At 42.0% G+C, this 17,811-nt stretch overlaps 2 protein-coding genes and 1 long non-coding RNA gene across 5 annotated transcripts; 1 reads left to right on the top strand and 2 right to left on the bottom strand.

The window, feature by feature from the left end:
• Positions 1-352: 352 nt before the first annotated feature.
• Positions 353-3,988, bottom strand: LOC135632747 (uncharacterized). The gene is made up of 2 exons (XR_010494772.1): positions 3,850-3,988; positions 353-1,004 (listed from the first exon to the last, which is right to left on the bottom strand). It is a non-coding gene; the product is annotated as an uncharacterized LOC135632747 (long non-coding RNA).
• Positions 620-5,093, top strand: LOC135632746 (uncharacterized). 3 transcript variants are annotated; one of them, XM_065141498.1, is made up of 5 exons: positions 620-781; positions 854-1,567; positions 2,015-2,287; positions 2,580-2,671; positions 3,829-5,093. In XM_065141498.1, the coding sequence occupies exons 1-5, from the start codon at positions 620-622 to the stop codon at positions 4,715-4,717; spliced, it is 2,130 nt and encodes a 709-aa protein (XP_064997570.1). In that variant the 3' UTR covers positions 4,718-5,093. The 3 variants fall into 3 exon arrangements, with proteins under 3 accessions (XP_064997570.1, XP_064997568.1, XP_064997571.1); XM_065141496.1 differs by having other exon boundaries at positions 620-1,567; XM_065141499.1 differs by lacking the exon at positions 2,015-2,287 and having other exon boundaries at positions 620-1,567.
• A 183-nt stretch (positions 5,094-5,276) lies between these two features.
• LOC135633043 (COBRA-like protein 10) lies at positions 5,277-7,582 on the bottom strand. The gene is made up of 2 exons (XM_065142100.1): positions 6,911-7,582; positions 5,277-6,817 (listed from the first exon to the last, which is right to left on the bottom strand). Exons 1-2 carry the CDS (start codon positions 7,461-7,463, stop codon positions 5,400-5,402), a joined length of 1,971 nt encoding a protein of 656 aa, XP_064998172.1. The 5' UTR covers positions 7,464-7,582; the 3' UTR covers positions 5,277-5,399.
• Between the last annotated feature and the right edge of the window lie 10,229 nt (positions 7,583-17,811).

Raw genomic sequence — 17,811 nt, 5'->3', positions numbered from 1 at the left:
AAGCACTTTGCTCTGTTAGAAATCCACATCTGGTTTTGTGTCATGCTCCTCTGTTTCACTTCAATTCTCTACTGTGGGTTGCATTCATATAAGCTGTTCTCTTCTCGCCTCTTCTCTGAAATGAAATATACTCTGTGAAAATTATAAATTCCATCATGGCAATCTGTTCTTATTTTTCACATCCTAAGGATGACTCCGTTTGTCACTCGGAACTCGAGAACTTGTGAGGTCATCCAGTCTTTCTGTTTCCTAAAAGCCATTATCTCGGTAATACCTCCTTGCCTTCAATTTTATCCGGGATTGGAATCATCTCATAAAAAACCTGCTTGCTTGTACCAGATTCGCTGGACAATTTTGAAAGAACAAAATTTGCTTGATATTTGTGTGTTCTGGAGCCATCACACAACTGATATATCATACTAGTTGCTTTAGAACATCTACACCTTTGATGGTGGAACAATTAGAGAATAACTAAGGAGAACCTGCCCTGGTCCCGAAGCTCGATCAACTTTCTTGTTCATGCTAGCATTGATTGCTATTTATACTCAGATGCTAATTCATTGAGTATCCAAATGTTTTCTCCTTTCCCGCAGAGTAATGTGTTTTAGAATTGCAACAAATGGCTTCGTTGGTCCCGGGTGTCCTTATCAAGCTCCTTCAGCACATGAACACTGATGTTAAGATTGCTGGAGAGCATCGGTCGTCCCTCCTCCAGGTTGTGAGTATTGTTCCTGCCCTAGCTGGAAGTGATCTCTTCACCAACAGAGGCTTTTATCTGAAGGTCTCTGATTCTTCCCATGCAACATATGTTTCCCTGCCTGATGAGCACAATGACCTTATCTTGAGTGATCAGATCCAACTAGGCCAATTCATTCATGTTGACTGCCTTGAGGCAGGCTCCCCTGTGCCCATTCTTAAGGGTGCGAGGCCACTTCCTGGTCGTCATCCATGTGTCGGGAACCCTGAGGATCTCGTAGCCACCAGTTCTCTTGGGTTCCTCAATCCTGAGAAACCAAAGTCATCCAATTACTCAAAGCATAACAGCAACAAATCTTCAGAAAATGACAGGAGCAAGTTGGGCAACTCAAAGTTACCTATTAAAATGCAGGAGATAGAAAAGAAAAGGGCTTCACTTAGTAGGTCAAGCTCTTTACTTTCAAAACAATTGGTCACTGGCAAACTGGAAAAGAAGGTTTCTATCAGTGTGAGATCAAGATCAATGCACTTGAGGTCAATGCCTTCATCTCCAACAAGCGTCTATTCTTTGCCTGGATCATTTGAGATGTTCTCCAGTGAAATCAAGAAGCAAGCACAAGCCAAAAGACTGGAGAAACCCACATTATCAAGGGTGGGTTTGTTGGAGAAGGCAGCGTCTGTCTTGAAAGTGACCAGTGCTGGAAGGAAGTCCTCTGCCAGGAGCTTACAGGGAAATCTGGTGCCAAGCATTGGGTTAGTGCCAAAGGCATTGAGGAAGAGCTGGGAGGGGAATGTGGAGGTAAAGAGAAGGGGTAGTTCTATCACCAAAATAGCCAAGCTCGAGATGAGAACTGAATCCAGGAGTGCTTCTGTGAGTTAATTTTATGAGTTGATCTAACTGGTTTTTCAATATAATTTTTCAGTTGCTATCAGTTTGGGTAACACTACGGATTTTTCAAAGCTAGGTGCTATATCTGCTTTATTCCTTGTTTGTTTTTAGTAGAAATAATGAAGTTAATAGTTAGTTTATAGAAGACGATTCTAATATTTTCATTGTGAGCATTTCTCTGCTTATGTGAAAGTCATGCTATTGAAGCTATAGATATAAAGTAATTGGATACTCATCTAACTCTCTATAGAATACAGGTGGATTATTTATGTGGAGTTTTTGTTGAGTTAAAAAATAGAATACTGAAGAAACTAGATAAGAATGTATGCTAGTGCAGTGTCACAATATGTGCACCAACCTATGCACTTGTAATACCTGAACTATCAAGGTTAAAATGAGATCCCCTTAGCATGTATTGTTAACTTGCAGGCTCCTCGACAGAGGTCATCAATGAATGAGAAACTGCTACTTAAGGAGGATTGCAAGATTCAAAGTCCTGTTAACAAAGGCATCACAAGTGCTGCTGAAGATGATTCTGAGAAATCAGCTAAACATAAGACTTCTGTTGTAAAGAAGTTGCCAAAGTCTTGTAACAGTCTAAATCTTGCTAATTTAGTCAAAGTTGTTCCTACTAACAGAAAATGGACAGACGGCAGCATATCATGGGCATCACTTCCATCATCTCTAGTAAAACTAGGAAAGGTATGACTAATAATACTATGTAATATGACAAAATTTTGCCACTATTATAGGATGTTTGCAATTGTTCCCTACTTTATTTGTGTTTTCAAAACATACCATATTATTATCCTAATCATTATATAAAATTATTAGGTGCCACCTAGGCATAAATTGCACCAACTCTAGGCCAACACATGAACCACTCTTTGTGCACGACTTGGTCTCGATGAGGAATTTTTATTTTTTGATTAAAAATATCCTAGTCATGCTGTTTGGCTATAATTTATACTAACTGAATATTTATAAAATTTAGGAGCTTTTGAAGTATAAGGATGCAGCACAACTTGCTGCTGTTGAGGCTATACAAGAAGCTTCTGCTTCAGAGAGCTTAATTCGGTGCCTAAGGTAATTATCTTCACAAAACTAGCTGTTCTATTCTTTTTTGAACTGATGAAACCATCTATGGAATCATGATCTCGCATGTTAAAGGATCTTTCATGTTCCATATTCTTCTCTTCACAATGATCTAGTTTTATCTACTTGGATGTTCTGATCTATATTTTAGCGTAGCTTGAGATATCTTAGTATCTAACATGAACATCTTGTGATAGAAAGTGTTTGCATTGTACTTTTGACCCATTATTTATGAATTTATCACATGATGACCATTTTTTATTCGTTAGCTTTATCTATGAGAAATCATACTTTTTGAGTATTACCAATTTGAAAATTTTAACAGCCTCATCAGCTTTTTAGCTTAATTTCTCAAGCAAATATTAGCAAATGTTATTTAGCTGATTCTCAATGATGTAAATTTTCTCATTAAGCTTTTAGTTTTTTCTAGTCTAACATCTTTGAAAAAACAAATTTGCTTGCTGCACTCACAATTAATGAGGACCTTTGGACTTTACTTTTTTTCTTTCTTTTCTCCCCCCCTGTGATTGCTATGTCTAGTGCTAGTTCAGTTCTGGAAGTCATTATGATGACTGTGAACACTATTTGTATCCGGTGGCAAAGTGCAAACAATCAAATCAATCATTTACTGTTTTGTTCATGAAACACTGGTGCAAGAGTGTCAAATGTTGCTAGGCATAAAAGGACATCTGAATGCTTTACTAGGCCGAAGTTTTCCCTCTAATATCATCCTCCTTGTTGAGGCAATAGTTTTGGTACTATAAGTTTTACTTCTCTTCAAAATTTTGAAATTGCAAATGAATTTTAGATTCTCCTACTCCAGTCTCTAAGAATGAAGGCACCCAAAAGTATTGGTCTAAGCACAAAGTGTTCATCTAACAGCCAACTGATTTCTTGTTCTTGAAATGTGAATCCTTTGCATCATATATTTATTTCTCTTCGGTATGATATTAAGTTTCTAAGAATAAGGCTCCTTATGGTGACCAGGTTCGAATTATGAAAACAATCTCTACCTATATTTTAAATCAGAGACGAAATTTTCATCCCCTGGAAGTTGATGCAAGTTAGATTTTCTATTAACTGTTTCTTCTAACTATTGACAAACCTGAATCATAATGCAATAGATCACTTCATTGCTTCACTTGCAGTATGTATGCAGAGCTAAGTACCTGCGCCAAGGAGGAGAGGCCGCAGTCAGCCGTGGAGCAGTTCCTCGCCCTCCACGCCTCCCTCTGCAGCGCCACCGCCGTCGCTGACTCGCTCTCCAAGACCATACCAGCATCCCCGACGGTAAGCTCACCAGATGCACCCCTGGTCGGTGACCAGATCCCCGAAGAAGCCCTGAGAGTCTCAGCTAAGAACCGCCGCCGCGCCGCATCCTGGGTTGGCGCGGCCCTCGCCACCGACCTCTCCCCCTTCTCCCTCTACAACCGCAGGACCTCCGCTGACTCCATAGTCTCTCCGGCAGTGGTGGTCCTTGACGGTACAGCAAAGACCTCCGCGGCCGCTGCGGCCCCCTCGAAGGCCTGCCCTCAGTCGAAACCCCGGCCGTCCCCGGCGTCTTCATCGGCTGCCAAGGGGAGGGCCCGGGGGGCGGCGCCACCGTCGCCGCCGCCGGAGTGGGAGCGCGGGGTAGGGATGGAGGATGGGGCGGAGCTGGCGCGGCAGCTGAGGGAGGAGGCGCACTCGTGGTTCCTGGGGTTCGTGGAGAGGTTCCTCGACGCCGACGCGGCCGCGCCGGGGCCCTCCGACCGTGAGCAGGTGGCGGCGATGCTGTCGCAGCTGAAGAAGGTGAATGACTGGCTGGAGGCGATCGGCCATCGAAGGAGGGAGGGGGAGGCGGAGGCAGACGCGGAGGTAGACGAAGCTGAGCACGGGGAGGGCCCCGGCGGAGGCGTGCCGGCGGAGACAATCGATCGGCTGAGGAAGAAGATATACGAGTACCTCCTCACCCACGTCGAGTCCGCCGCCGTCGCGCTCGGCGGCGGGGTGCAGCCGTCGCCACTGGACGGAGGTCGGCCGGTTCAGTCCAAATGACGGATCTGGGCCTGCGTGAATCACAAAGCAGCCGTTCCATCGTCCGCCGGGGTCCGTACCTGCACGAATCACGAAGCATTTTACTTTCCTTTGGTTCGTAGAATACGTGTTTGAATTCTATTGCGTGGGCGGGGCAAACCGTGTGCAGGAGGAGAGGCTGGTCATCATTCCATCATTTGATTTCTTGTTCTATATGTTGGGACGCAGAACATATCTGTAATAAGTCCCTTTTTTTTCCTTTTTATTTATCCGTGGCATTTGTGACTATTGAAGGCTTTCACATCAGAAGCAAAACATGCACGAGAGCAGCTGTATGTTTGGTCATCTTACATCTTATGAGACCAATAAAGCAATCTATCAGCAGTATCCAAAAACATATGAAGAAGAACAATGGAATTTGGAGACATATAATGCTTCGATTTGTTCGGAACTTTTAGCAAATTAATTCATCTCATTTAAGCACGATAGAAGTTAGACTTGATTCTTTGAGGTAAATATCATGATGGAGTTCGATGTTGCTTACAAGACGCTTCAATTTATGCAAATTTGCAGTCTAATCTTCTCCAACTCTTGCGATGCAAACGCATCCGTTTTATGATCCCCAAAAACTACATATGATTCATACAGTAGAAAGCTGTGATCTCATCGTCGAATATTGTGAGCTAAGTTGAGATGGAACGCATCAGCAGAGGTTATCCATCAGCAGTGCAAACACCATGACCGCAGCCATGAGCGCAGGTACCACGCCAACAGGAAGCCGATGCCCGTCTCCTGCCCTCGGAATCGTGTCAGGGAGCGCGCACTCCTCCCCGTCGAAAAACACCCTCGTCGGGAACCCGTCCCCTCGCATGATGTTGATCCCCGGCGTTGCCTTCTTCTTGAATGAGATGACGGACTGCTGCTTCCCGGGCAGTTTGAAGTCGTCTGGGCTCTTCCCCTCGGTCTGCGGCAGCAGATAATTCATGTACTGCAGGCCTTGGAGGAAGATAGTGTTGTTGATCTCCGACAGCTTCGTCCCGTTGAAGGAGTACACGTTCTCGTAGCCTTTGTAAGCTTTCGGGATGCGGACCGCGGCGAACCAGTTCTTGAAGGTGTAATCTCTCCAGTTGAACAAGGTGATCCTGGCCGTCCATCCGCTGCGATAGTTGGACATGATGTGCCAGTTGATGCTGACGCCGCAGGTATCCCAGCACGGCAGTCGCTTGGGCAGCGAGGTGTGCTTGATCTGAGCCCAGGCCCTGGCCTTCGCGCTGCGGTTCTCCGCAGGAATCAGGAGCGCCTCCGGCGGCAGCAGCACCGCGGGAGCTTTAGGGTTACAGGACGCTTCCTCAGGGCAGCCGCACGCGCAGGTGCTGCATGGCACGACGGAGTCGTTGTAGTAAGCCGAGAAGGTGACGCAGCAACGCGACTTCCTGGCCTCCGGCCTCGTGATGTTGCAGGCTACCTGCCAACTGGCCATGGCGTAGGACGTCGACATGAGGCCGCTCGGGTCCGGGAACTCCATCGGGCTGACTCGGATCGGGGGGCCGCATTTGTACTGCGGGTTGAGGAAACCGACGATCTTGAAGTTCTGAGGAGGATAGAGCGCCGTCCTGTTGAGGTCCGGCTCTATCTTGTACACCTGCATCTGGAAGATGGCCTTCGACTTGCTTATATCCATGATCGGCGGCAGAAGCGTGCCATTCTTGCAGCAGTAAGGCAGCCTGCCGATCTGCGAGTCGTTGGCGCGTTCCGGCGGCAGGTCCACGATGATGGGCTTCTTCTCGCAGCTCATCACCGGGCTGAAGTCGAGGTCCTTGTAGTACTTGGCCGCCTCGCTGTAGATGCAGTCGGAGAAGTCGTGCCGCAGCGTGTAAGCGCCCTTCATGCTGTAGATGAACTCGCCGCGCTTCCACTCCCAGGTGAGGTTCCAGTTGTCGAGGCGGCCGAGCGGGCTGTTGTTGTCGATGGTCACCTGCGCCATGTAGTTCGAGTCGTACGCCTGAAGCACGTCGTAGGCGATGGTGAGGTCGGCGTGCTGCCGCGGTAGGAACCTGGTCTCCGTCGGCTTCGCCTTCTTGTACTTCTTGTTCTTCACACAACACACGAACATGTGGCTATCTGAGAAACACCGAGGCGTTAGACTTAGCGTGTCATCTTAGGTTGGCGAGAGAGATCGACGATTTGCTCATGCATGGCGATGTATATGCATACCTTTGCGAGTAGGTTTCGGGCAGTCGAATCCATCGTTCGTTAGCTTGATCGTCTTCGGCATGGGAACCGCCGGCGGCTTCACCCCGAACTGCGTCCCCGTCATCTGGATCGTCACCATGATCTGGTTCATGTCACCCGCGGTATCGATCGAGTTCAGCAGGTCCGCCTGCGGGTACCCCGACAACGACGTGCCGTTGCCGACATGCGCGGGGTAGTCCGTGCCGTCCATGATCACCGCTCCCGACGCCGACACCAGGATCTCGTTGTGCTGGAACCCGATAAAGATATTCCACGCCTTGAGGTCCTCCGTCATGGCGTTTAGGACGGTGGCGATGGACTTGAAGGCGTACGCCTGCGCCGACGCATTCTTGACGTGGGGGAACTCCTTGGTTCGCGATTCAAAGGTGTAGGTCAAGAAGACGCCATTGCAGGAGTCTTCCGACTTGGGATGGTAACCCTCATCTTCACCGTCGTAGTCCTGTGCGAGCACGTCGACATGGACGAGGATAGAAAAGAAGAACACCGCAAGGAGAAGCGATCTCGGGAGCGGCATTCTTCTTTTCCTCTCCTCTATGCTTGTCGTCTGGGGACGATGGTCTCAAGGAGGGAATGGACGATGAGACATGGGGATGAGAGCATTTGGAGGGTGTAGGTTGTGTGTGTCCGGGAGAAGATTGTGGTGGTGTTCGTTCTCTTTTATCGGTCGGTGCTATTTGGGAGGAGCTTGGCAGCACGACCAGGTCAGATGTATTCTCCTCCTCTGGAGTCATCCTACAAAATTGGAGGCATAAAATGCATCTGGTTTCTGAGACTACCTCTTTGCATCCAATATGTGTGATTGCTGAGATGGGACAGATTGTTTGTGAAGACGTGCCATTCCTTCATTCATCTCATGCCATTTCATGCACTAAATGAGTCACTGTTTGAGCCTCGAGGGAGGATGGATGCATTTGGTTGATGATATTGGAGCCTTTTGGAGCAGTAGGAGAGCCAACTAAAATAATTAATCAATGTAACATCATGAACTAATTCTTATTATGAGCCATATCTAATGTGAGGTCGGTGTTCTTATAATGAGGCTTCACTAGGATTGAAGATAAACTTGGTTAGGAATTTGGAGGGCCCTGATTGATATGGTCAATATTGATCGTCAATCTGACTTGAAATATTTCTCGTATTTAGAGAATATTTAGAAAGGTAAAAAAATTCTTTTTGAGGTGATGCAATCACAACCTACGAGTGTCATGTATCATCCGAAAGATCGTACCGAGTATATCTAACAAAATTCCTCTCCAATGGTCTATAATGACTCAAACATTTCTTTAACAATTTTGAAATAAAATGAATTAACTATTGTAACTATCAATTTAAATGAGGAAATATTTATTTTAATTGAATATTGATGTCCATAGGTGTTGATTAGACTAATATAAAAATCTTTTTCGCTAATAGCAACTTGACATATGATAATACATATAGTAATATAGTTAATGATAAGGGGGTAAAACCTGGTCAATAATCACCACGTAGGCATCGGTCTAAATGGACATTTTATCTAGGAACATTTCATAGAATATTTTTTTTTATTAACCTAATGTTGGTGTAAACAACTTTTTAGCCATGGCCTCGGGATCGACGCGGCTTGGTTTGGGTCCGGATGACGGGTCGTCGATTCCTTCGGGAGGGGGTTCCTTGCCAACGCGCCCGGAAAGAAGCGCCTCGCCTTCATCCCTGCACACAGGTCGGGACGGGAGAGCTCGACCCGACCCCTCCGACAATCAAGTCAGTGAATAATCGTAAGGGAGTTGTTATCTATGTTGGTGTCCTCCTCCCTCTTTCCCGTTTAGAATGCAAGGGTATTTATATGGGAGTTCGGTGTTACCTAATGTGCCTGCCCGCAGGGGGTAGGATCGTACCTTCTGATGACGTCTGACATCACTATTGCTGTAGCGTGCGGAGTCGAACCTGAGCGGTCGTTAATGGGCCTCGGTTGGCGTTACGACCCGTGTCAGTCACGCGGTGTCAGCCTAACAGGGGCGCGGGGCTTCAGCGGGTGTCACGCAAGTCTTATCGTAATTATTACCCTCATCACCTAATATAAAAAGCTATTTTAAGTATGATAATTTTTTACTAAATTTAATCTATCGTCGTCACGATTAACTTAAGCATCAGATAGAAGAAAACCCACTACTCCTGAAAAGCACTTGAGCCGCCCAGCGATCGATTCGCCTCTCTTACGCATGTGAGCTCGGTCTTTATCGGGTTGATTTCGACGTCATATATTTTTTTTTCCTTTGTTTAAATTAACGATGGATCTCTTAAAATCTAAAATGATTTGGGCAAACTAATTAGGGCCACCAAGATCAAGTACACGAAGATTATGTTCCATCAACTCGCTTACACTTACACGTGCCTACCATGATCAGATCCGATCCGGTTCGTGTTTTACTAGCTTTAATCGCCGAACAATTTTGGGTCTCAATCTTCAACACATCCCCATCCATCTCGTCCCATAAAAATCCACCCTCGATAATTTCCTATAAGTAAGTCAACGATATTAGTTTATTGACTAAAACACTCTTACCAATGTGAGTATTATCGTAAGACATACGCTAAAGCAGGCCAAGTCTACGGTCCACATAGTGTTGGTCAAAAACTGCAACAAGTAACGTAAACCACTTGATGTATGATACCACAAAGTCTCAGCCGTGCGTTCGACCAAAGCGTCAAGTGAAGAGACTTTGACTTGTGGTTGTTGATGTCAAGGCACCCAAAAAATCCACCATTTGCACCATTGCGACGGCTGGCTCAGTCGTCTCTTAGATGGCGTTGCGCATCAAACATTGATCAGCAAGAGACTGCGCATTCTTTCAAACACCTTGATGGAATTCATTTATATATACTACCTGCATGCAACAAGCTTTTGTTCATACACATAGAGTTCTCTTAACTCCTCTCTACGATGGCTCGTGCCGTGTTGCTCGTCATCGCCGCCGTCGTCGTCGCAGTCGTCGTCGTGTCGGGCATGCGGGGAGCTGATGCGGCGAGGCCAGCGCGTGAGAGCGCCGGCGGGAGCTACCCGGCATGCTGGAACACGTACGAGGAGGCGAGAGCCAACGTCGCTGCGTGGATGGCGAGGTTGGACCACGGCCCCAGTGACGGGGGTGCAGGCCACTAACCATGGAGCCAGCTCTCTAAGAGAAGGTGTAATGGGTTACGTAGTGCAGGGAAGCCTGTAGGATAAATACATGTCGATGTACACATGCATACCTACTTCGACAGTGCTCAATAAAGGAAGAAGTTATAAGCCCAATAAGATCAATTGATGTCAAATTATATCACTCTTTGATGACAGATTCACTGAAATGATTCGGAAAACAGTATCGCTTATCATTATTCTCATCCCACTCTTTCAATCATTAATAATAACTATTGTTTAGTTAATCTCTATTTTTCATCTCATACAAATGGTTGTATTCAACATTTTTTTTATGTATGAATGGTCATTGATCACTTTCTCCTTATTCTTAAAGATTCAAACTTACTTGCATCTTATGCCATAGATGTCTACTGAATTATTATCGAGTGATTTATTTTCATTTAGTTGAATCGTATATTGACATGTGTTAGTCGCTCTTGATTCATCTTTATTTATTCAATTTGAACTTATCTGAATTAATTTTTATCCAATTAACTTTAATACTGACAGAGTATACATCAACGAATCATTATATGGCACTGAACCACCACGTGGTGTCCGGGATGAAAAGAGAAGGCGAGCGACACCCTTTACCTGTTTGTCCACGTTGATAAGGGTCTAAGGCAATCAGTTATGGGCTGCCCCCTTTATCACCCACATGGACAAGAGATCAAGGGAAAATTATCGAAGGCAGTTAGAGGCTGCCTCCCAATAAAATATTTCATAGAATATTCTATCATTTTGTGACTAAGTATAAAAGCTCGTCTTCAACACGATGAAAGAGAATACTTACTTCTTTTGCCTACTTGTGTCTGCACTCGTACATCTTGGATTATTGACTTAGGCGTCAGAAGAATCGAATTGGGAAACCTCTCTCAATCTCAAATTTCATGCAGGTGGTGCATTAAGAGCTCGATGTTTTTTACTTCAAAGGCACATCGGACAATTCTGCGTATACATATCTAGATCACGTCAACTAAGACGTCAACGATATTTTTTCCTAATAAATATCATATAAGAGAAAATATCCAATCGTGTTTAACGTCATGTTAGAATTATTTACAATAATTCAAATCTTGTAAAACATACATGAAAACTAGATAATAATGGAATTTAAAATTTTAACATGAGTTAAACTTGCTATAGGTCACCCGAATCTTTAAATCAATATAAAATTGTTTTTACTATATTTTTATTTTTTTACTTTACACATAAATGTGAGGTATCAATGCTTTTTGGAGAGACAGATCTTTCTTATCAAAAACCGGATATCAAACAGCTGATCTATTAAACATCATTCCAAGGGTTTCCTTCTGCATCAAGAACAGAATATCTAACACTGGAGGGAAAAACATATGACAACATAACACTTGTACCTGAGTGACATATCTCTAAAGCCTTTATTTCGCCTGAGATATTTGGCAAATCAAGGTTTAAGCTTGACATGGTAAATTTTGATAGTCAATTCAACGTGATTAAATTGACGCAATCTGATACGTTTTTCAAGTATTATATTTCTCTTGAAGATAGAAAAAACAATTTGTATCTCATCTTAGTTTATTCTAAAAAATTATATTAGGTTTGATAAATTGGAGTAGCCAAACTCACTATTATTAGTTTGAAATGAAAATAAATCAGAAAAAAATAATTTATATAATATTAATGAGAGAATATTTTTTATACATCATATTGTCATATCGAGTGTTGATCAACTTCCAGACGTCAACCATTACTGATAGGGCACATTTTGGTATCATCCTCGGGGCAATAGTCAGCAAGTACATCAGCACCAACCTGGGATTGTGGAGTTGACGCGCCGTCAATATGATATCTTGGACTCGTACTAGATGACCACCTGTCCCGCACCATTGAAAAGCCGCACAGGAAGCGTTGCATAATACAAAGCCACCCCTGAAAGCTCAGGACAACACTACACAACACTGATCCATGCAGAGGCCGGCTACTCGAGGAGTCGACGATCATTAACAACCCATGTACGATCAACTTTCACCCACAAGTATAAAAGTTAATCACCTGATTGACGCTATGGGATGGATCTTTGGAATTCATTATTCTCTCTCCCTCGAGACACTAACTTAGGCATAAGAGAGGTTCGACCTCGATCTTCATACAAGAGCCCAAAGGTGATAGAGAGTGACCCATGATAGGAGAAAAGATTGTGCTCGGGAGACATATCTCAATGCAACTCGACGGGTGCTCGTTGTCATCGTCCAAGCAGTCACGTGGTCGACCTCACACATCCGGGACTGAACCAAGCTATGCTGACACATCGGCCATAGCATAAAGGTTAACAAATAATTATCATCTTCTCCTGTTCGACTGACAAAAATAATGAAAAATATAAAAAATATAAAATCTGAAAAAAAGAATCTAATTTTTAGGGGGAAAATATCTGAAACAGAAGGAGAGAGCCGACCATCTCTCCGGTCCACCATTATCACCTTCTCCTGCCCACCAATTAATGGTATTTATTGTTTCCACATGGATGCAACTCTTAGCCTTCCTTCTGCATCCACCCTCTTGCCGTGAACGCCATCATTCAAACCCCACGCCTACCTCGCATGATCCTGCAGAAAGCTGCTTGTCATAGACACAGTGGTGGTATGCCACACCATCATGGAGAGTCAACTCCTACGTTGGCTGATAGTTCTTTGTCAAAACCTTCAGTTTCTAACAATTCTTGTCCTACTACTATAGACAACATAATGGAGAGCACTAAATTTTTGGATGATTGTGCTTGTTTTAGATATCATTTAGTTCACGAAAATATACTTCCATGACACACTGCTTGTGGATGCATCGTGATCGTAAGCATGTCGTTTAAGTGATATGGCTAATGCTAATCTGACAACCTTATTTTGCTCGTAGTTTTGTATCCCACAAGCATATAAATAGTTCTCAGGTCTTTTCGATCGGTAGTCGTGTACAGTAAAAACTAGACAAAACAGTTTCCTTTACTTTTGATCGTGACCAATGATATTGATTTAGTATTGGTTATTATAAAAATCTCAAATAGAAAAGGATTTAATTTTGATTTGATGAATATATTACTGTTAATTTGAGTTTAGATATTTTAAATCAAATCAATGAATCACTTATTCTATTAGATAAAATCGTGACATATGTTATTAAAACCAACCTAGTATTGATTATAGTGAAAACATCGAATAGAAAAGGATTACTCATTGACAAAGCTAGAATCAATTTTGGAATCAATTTTGGAGCCAACCGAGGTTTCTCCCATGTTAGTCTCAGAGTGAATTATAGTTCTTGTCGACCTGAAGATGTTAAACCTACAAAAGTAAATGGAAGGCATTCCCATCAAATGCCCCATCGATGATAAAAGTCGATATTGAGTTTAGATAGTTCACACGTATCGGATGAGCTCTTAAGAAAAATTTCAATGTGTGTGGAGAATGCACCCGGGGAACCTTTTATAGAAGAAGGCTTTGAGAACCGTTACCTTCGAGATTATTGGTGGTTTTTGGAAGTGATGGTTCTTGGACTAAGTCTGTATCAAGGTACCGTGAATATAGGACATGTCTTGATTGGGCACGTGAAGAGAAATCCCTCTTAACAGATGCACAATACAAAATGTGCCCAAGGTACATGAATAAAAAGAAAATTCAAAAATGAAATCAACTATGACAGAGGTACAAGGCCAAATGTGTCCGAGGCACATAAATTGAGAAAATTCAACCCATGTGAGAAGAAATATATCACAATAGAGACACAAGGCAAAATACGCCCAAATCGTATAAGTTGAAAAAACCTGATATGCGTGAGGAAAAATCCATCACGATAGAGGCATAGAGAATAATACGCCCGAAACATGAGTCGAAAAAGTTTGACCCGTATGAGAATAAATCCACCATAATAAAAACATAGGGAAAAATGTGCTGAGGGATATGAGTCAGGAAAAATTGATCAACGAGAAGAGATCCCAAACATTTCATATAAGATGAACTAAACGTCGCACTACGAGCCTCTCTTACAAGAGTCTCGAAGCACATCTTTCGAGAGGAGGGCATATGATAGGGGATACATTATCATCTAACATGTCATCGTCACGTGATGTCTAGAGAGGGAGGAGAAGACGAAAGTTACCCCTCTATTCATCTGTCCACGTGGACGAAGATATAAAGCAGGTAATCACAAGCCTCCTTCTTGCCCTTTATGATAAAAAAGGCCATCGTAAACTTCCTTCTTACCCTTTATATCCATAAAGATAATAATAAGTGTTTTCTTGTCCTTTATGATAAGAAAGATAATTGTAAGCTTCCTTGTGACCTTTTAAAGCTCGTATTTAATACAGAAGGAAGAATACTTCTTTTGATTATTCACGTTCATACTTGTATATCTTAGTTTACTTTGGTATCAAAGAGATCGTGTTAGAAAAACTCTCCCGACCTCGATCTTCATACGGGTGATACTTAGGAAAATTGGCGTTTTTACATCGGAGACTCTTCGAATAACCATGTTCATATGGGTTTGGATCATGTTCATTAAGATTTCAACAATATTTTTTCGGTTCTCTTAACTCGTCTCTACGATGGCTGGTACAGTCTTGCTCGTCATCACCATCTTCGTCGACGCAATCATCATTGTGTTGGGCGTGCGGGGAGCTGATGCGCCGAGGCCAGTGCGTGAGAGCGCCGGCGGGAGCTACCCGGCATGCTGGAGAACGTACGAGGAGGCGAGAGCCAGCGTCGCTTCGTGGATGGCGAGGATGCACCACGGCCCCCAGTGATAGGGGTCCAGGCCACTAGCCATGGAGGAAACTCTATGAGAGAAGGTGTAAGAATAACTATTATTCTCATCCCACTCTTTCAACCATTAATAATAACTATTCTTTAGTTAATCTCTATTTTTCAGCTCATAAAAATAGTTGTATTCAACATTTTTTTTTTAATATATGAATGGTCATCGTTCACTTTCTCCTTATTCTTAAAGATTCAAACTTACTGGCATCTTATGGCACAGATATCTACTTAGTTATTATCGTGTGATTTATTTATTTCTTCATGGAGGGGATGATCGATGAAGCAAGTTTCAGAATACTATACCGAGGCTGAGTAGATCAGAACGAGAGCAGCGTCACCAACTGAATGACACTTTGTTCGAGATCACCACCATCCTACAAATGAGCGAAAGGTGATTGGTGGAAGCAGGGCTCAATCTCGGTACTTGAAATTAAACTCCATCCTATCAGCTTTGCTCACTGGTTCTATTCTGACTCTTTTGTTCTTGCAGAGATGGATCTTTGATCAAATGTCGACCAAGCCATCGAGGAGGTCAAGGCACCACGTCAGCGTGGGGCCTGCAAGCACACTATTTGCTGACCTCCACCTCTCTACCACCAGCTCCTGCCATGTCGTCTTTTTTAATTTATATTTTTTTAAATCCAAACTGGAATCAATTTCATAACCAATCGAGGTTTCTCCGTGTCGTAAATTATAATTAAAATGCACCAAACTTACAAAACTAAGTTGATGGTGTTCTCGATAAATATCCCTCCGACGATCAAATTAGTATTGAGTTTGGAAAAAATATTCATGTATGGGAAACACGCCCGGGGAGTTCTTTTATAGGAGACTCTGGGAACCATTATCTCCGAGATGATTGATGATTATGGGGAATGATCACACCTTATTCTAGATTGAATCAAGATAATGACTTCAAAGTTTGTTGGACTATGAGGTATGTCTTGACTATCTTGACTTAGTCTAGGGGCATACGGTGTTAGAGTGCATCGAATTTGAGATATGTCTTAGCTAGTCCGACCTAGTTTGGGGGCATGCGACATCGAAGTATATCAAATTCAAGACATAACCCAATCCGAGGACACATGACATCAGCTACATACCATTGATGTGACCATGGGCAATCGACACGTCGATCACATATTATTTACATGATGCCCTATTGTTAGCCGTCAGATGTTAGTCGTGCCTTTTGCATGCTAACCATATATCGCTCATGTAACATTGTGGTATCGGTTAGGTTATTAACCACTCATCAATCGATATATTATTATTATATTAATATTAATGGTTTATCTCATCGGATCGATCATTAATGAGCTAGTTATCGTATTATGACGGGTGGTGACATTAGAGATTTATTTTTCGATAATTTTACCTCAACCAAAATGTCTAAGTGGTCTTATCATTGTAAAAAAGAAAAGTTTTAGACCAGTTAAATTAGTAACGCTGCCTAAAACTCCAATTACTTGATAAGAATGGGATATCAAGTTGTGATTGACAAGCAAACATAGAGCTCCTAATTTGTAAACAACAATCTCAGCTTTTCAGCATGACCCATGGCATTTTCCTCTTACAAAGAGCAAACATTAAAATCTTAAAATGACAGACAAATAGGCAGCTCCTCATAACTCACCTACTACTCCATGTCTTCTTAGTCTTATAATTAGGTGACAAAGCCAGCAAACACAAAGGTCCCTCCCTACACATGGTAGACCTAACATTAGATATGATGGTGGGTGGAATTCACATCACAATGACATGAACTTATCACTGGATTGAATCTCAAACAAAAGTTTAGTTTCATATTTGGATCTAATCATCTATCTTTGTCTTTTTGGAGTGTGCATTATAACTTGCATGGAACTTCACATGGTTTCAAAGGACATACATAATCTTTCTTTCTCAAAGCTCTTCCTTTAGCATGTGTTCTTTTAGCACTCCTAATCACTATTTAGAATAAAACATGTGATCATGGAGAAACAAGGAGGTACAAGAACTTATTAAGCATGGCAGAAATGTATGTCCTCAATGCCAGTGATTTTTGGCTGACAGAACACATGCTTTCAGGTTCAGAACCTGTCTGTACACTCCACTGTCCCAAAGTGTCATGACACCAAGAATCTCTATTTATTGACCTACCCACCCAGAAGTTGGAACACACACACAACAAAAAAGGGTACAAATCTTCAATTGTGTCATGCAAAGTTGTAGGAAAGTTTTTGACCTTTTGTGGATTAAGGATATGCAACATTCTGAAATAAATTTTTTGAAATTAATGTTTATGGGATGAGATTTTTCATCTTTAACTAATATTTTATGTATATAATTTCTGATAAATAAAGATTTTTTGAAATTAATGTTTATGGGATGAGAATTTTCATCTTTAACTAATATTTTATGTATATAATTTCTGATAAATAAAGATTTAATGATTTAATTTCTTATAAATACAGATTTTTTTGAAATTAATGTTTATGGGATGAGGATTTTCATCTTTAACTAATATTTTGTGTATATAATTTCTGATAAATAAAAATTTAATGATTTAATTTCTGATAAATAAAGATTTTTTTGAAATTAATGTTTATGGGATGAGATTTTTCATCATTAACTAATGTTTTATGTATATAATTTCTGATAAATAAAGATTTAATTTCTGACTAATGTTTTAATTCTTTGTTTTAAGTAAGAATTAAATATAAGCCCTTAATCTTTAATAAATATATTTAATATACCCACAAGATCAATATTTTAAGTAAGAAATAATTTACCATATAAAGTTTCAAAATTTCAACTTTTAGTACATAATCTCATATTCTACCCATAAAATAATTTTTTATACATAAAAAATTTATCATATAAAATATCAAATTTAAAATCATTGATAAATGGTTGAAGGCCCCTTATGGAGTGGG

This window comes from Musa acuminata, chromosome BXJ3-3 (genome assembly GCF_036884655.1).
Source record: "Musa acuminata AAA Group cultivar baxijiao chromosome BXJ3-3, Cavendish_Baxijiao_AAA, whole genome shotgun sequence".
NCBI classification, from domain to species: domain Eukaryota; kingdom Viridiplantae; phylum Streptophyta; class Magnoliopsida; order Zingiberales; family Musaceae; genus Musa; species Musa acuminata.
The sequence above is the reverse complement of the archived record's forward strand: the minus strand, read 5'-3'. Positions and strand labels throughout refer to the sequence as shown.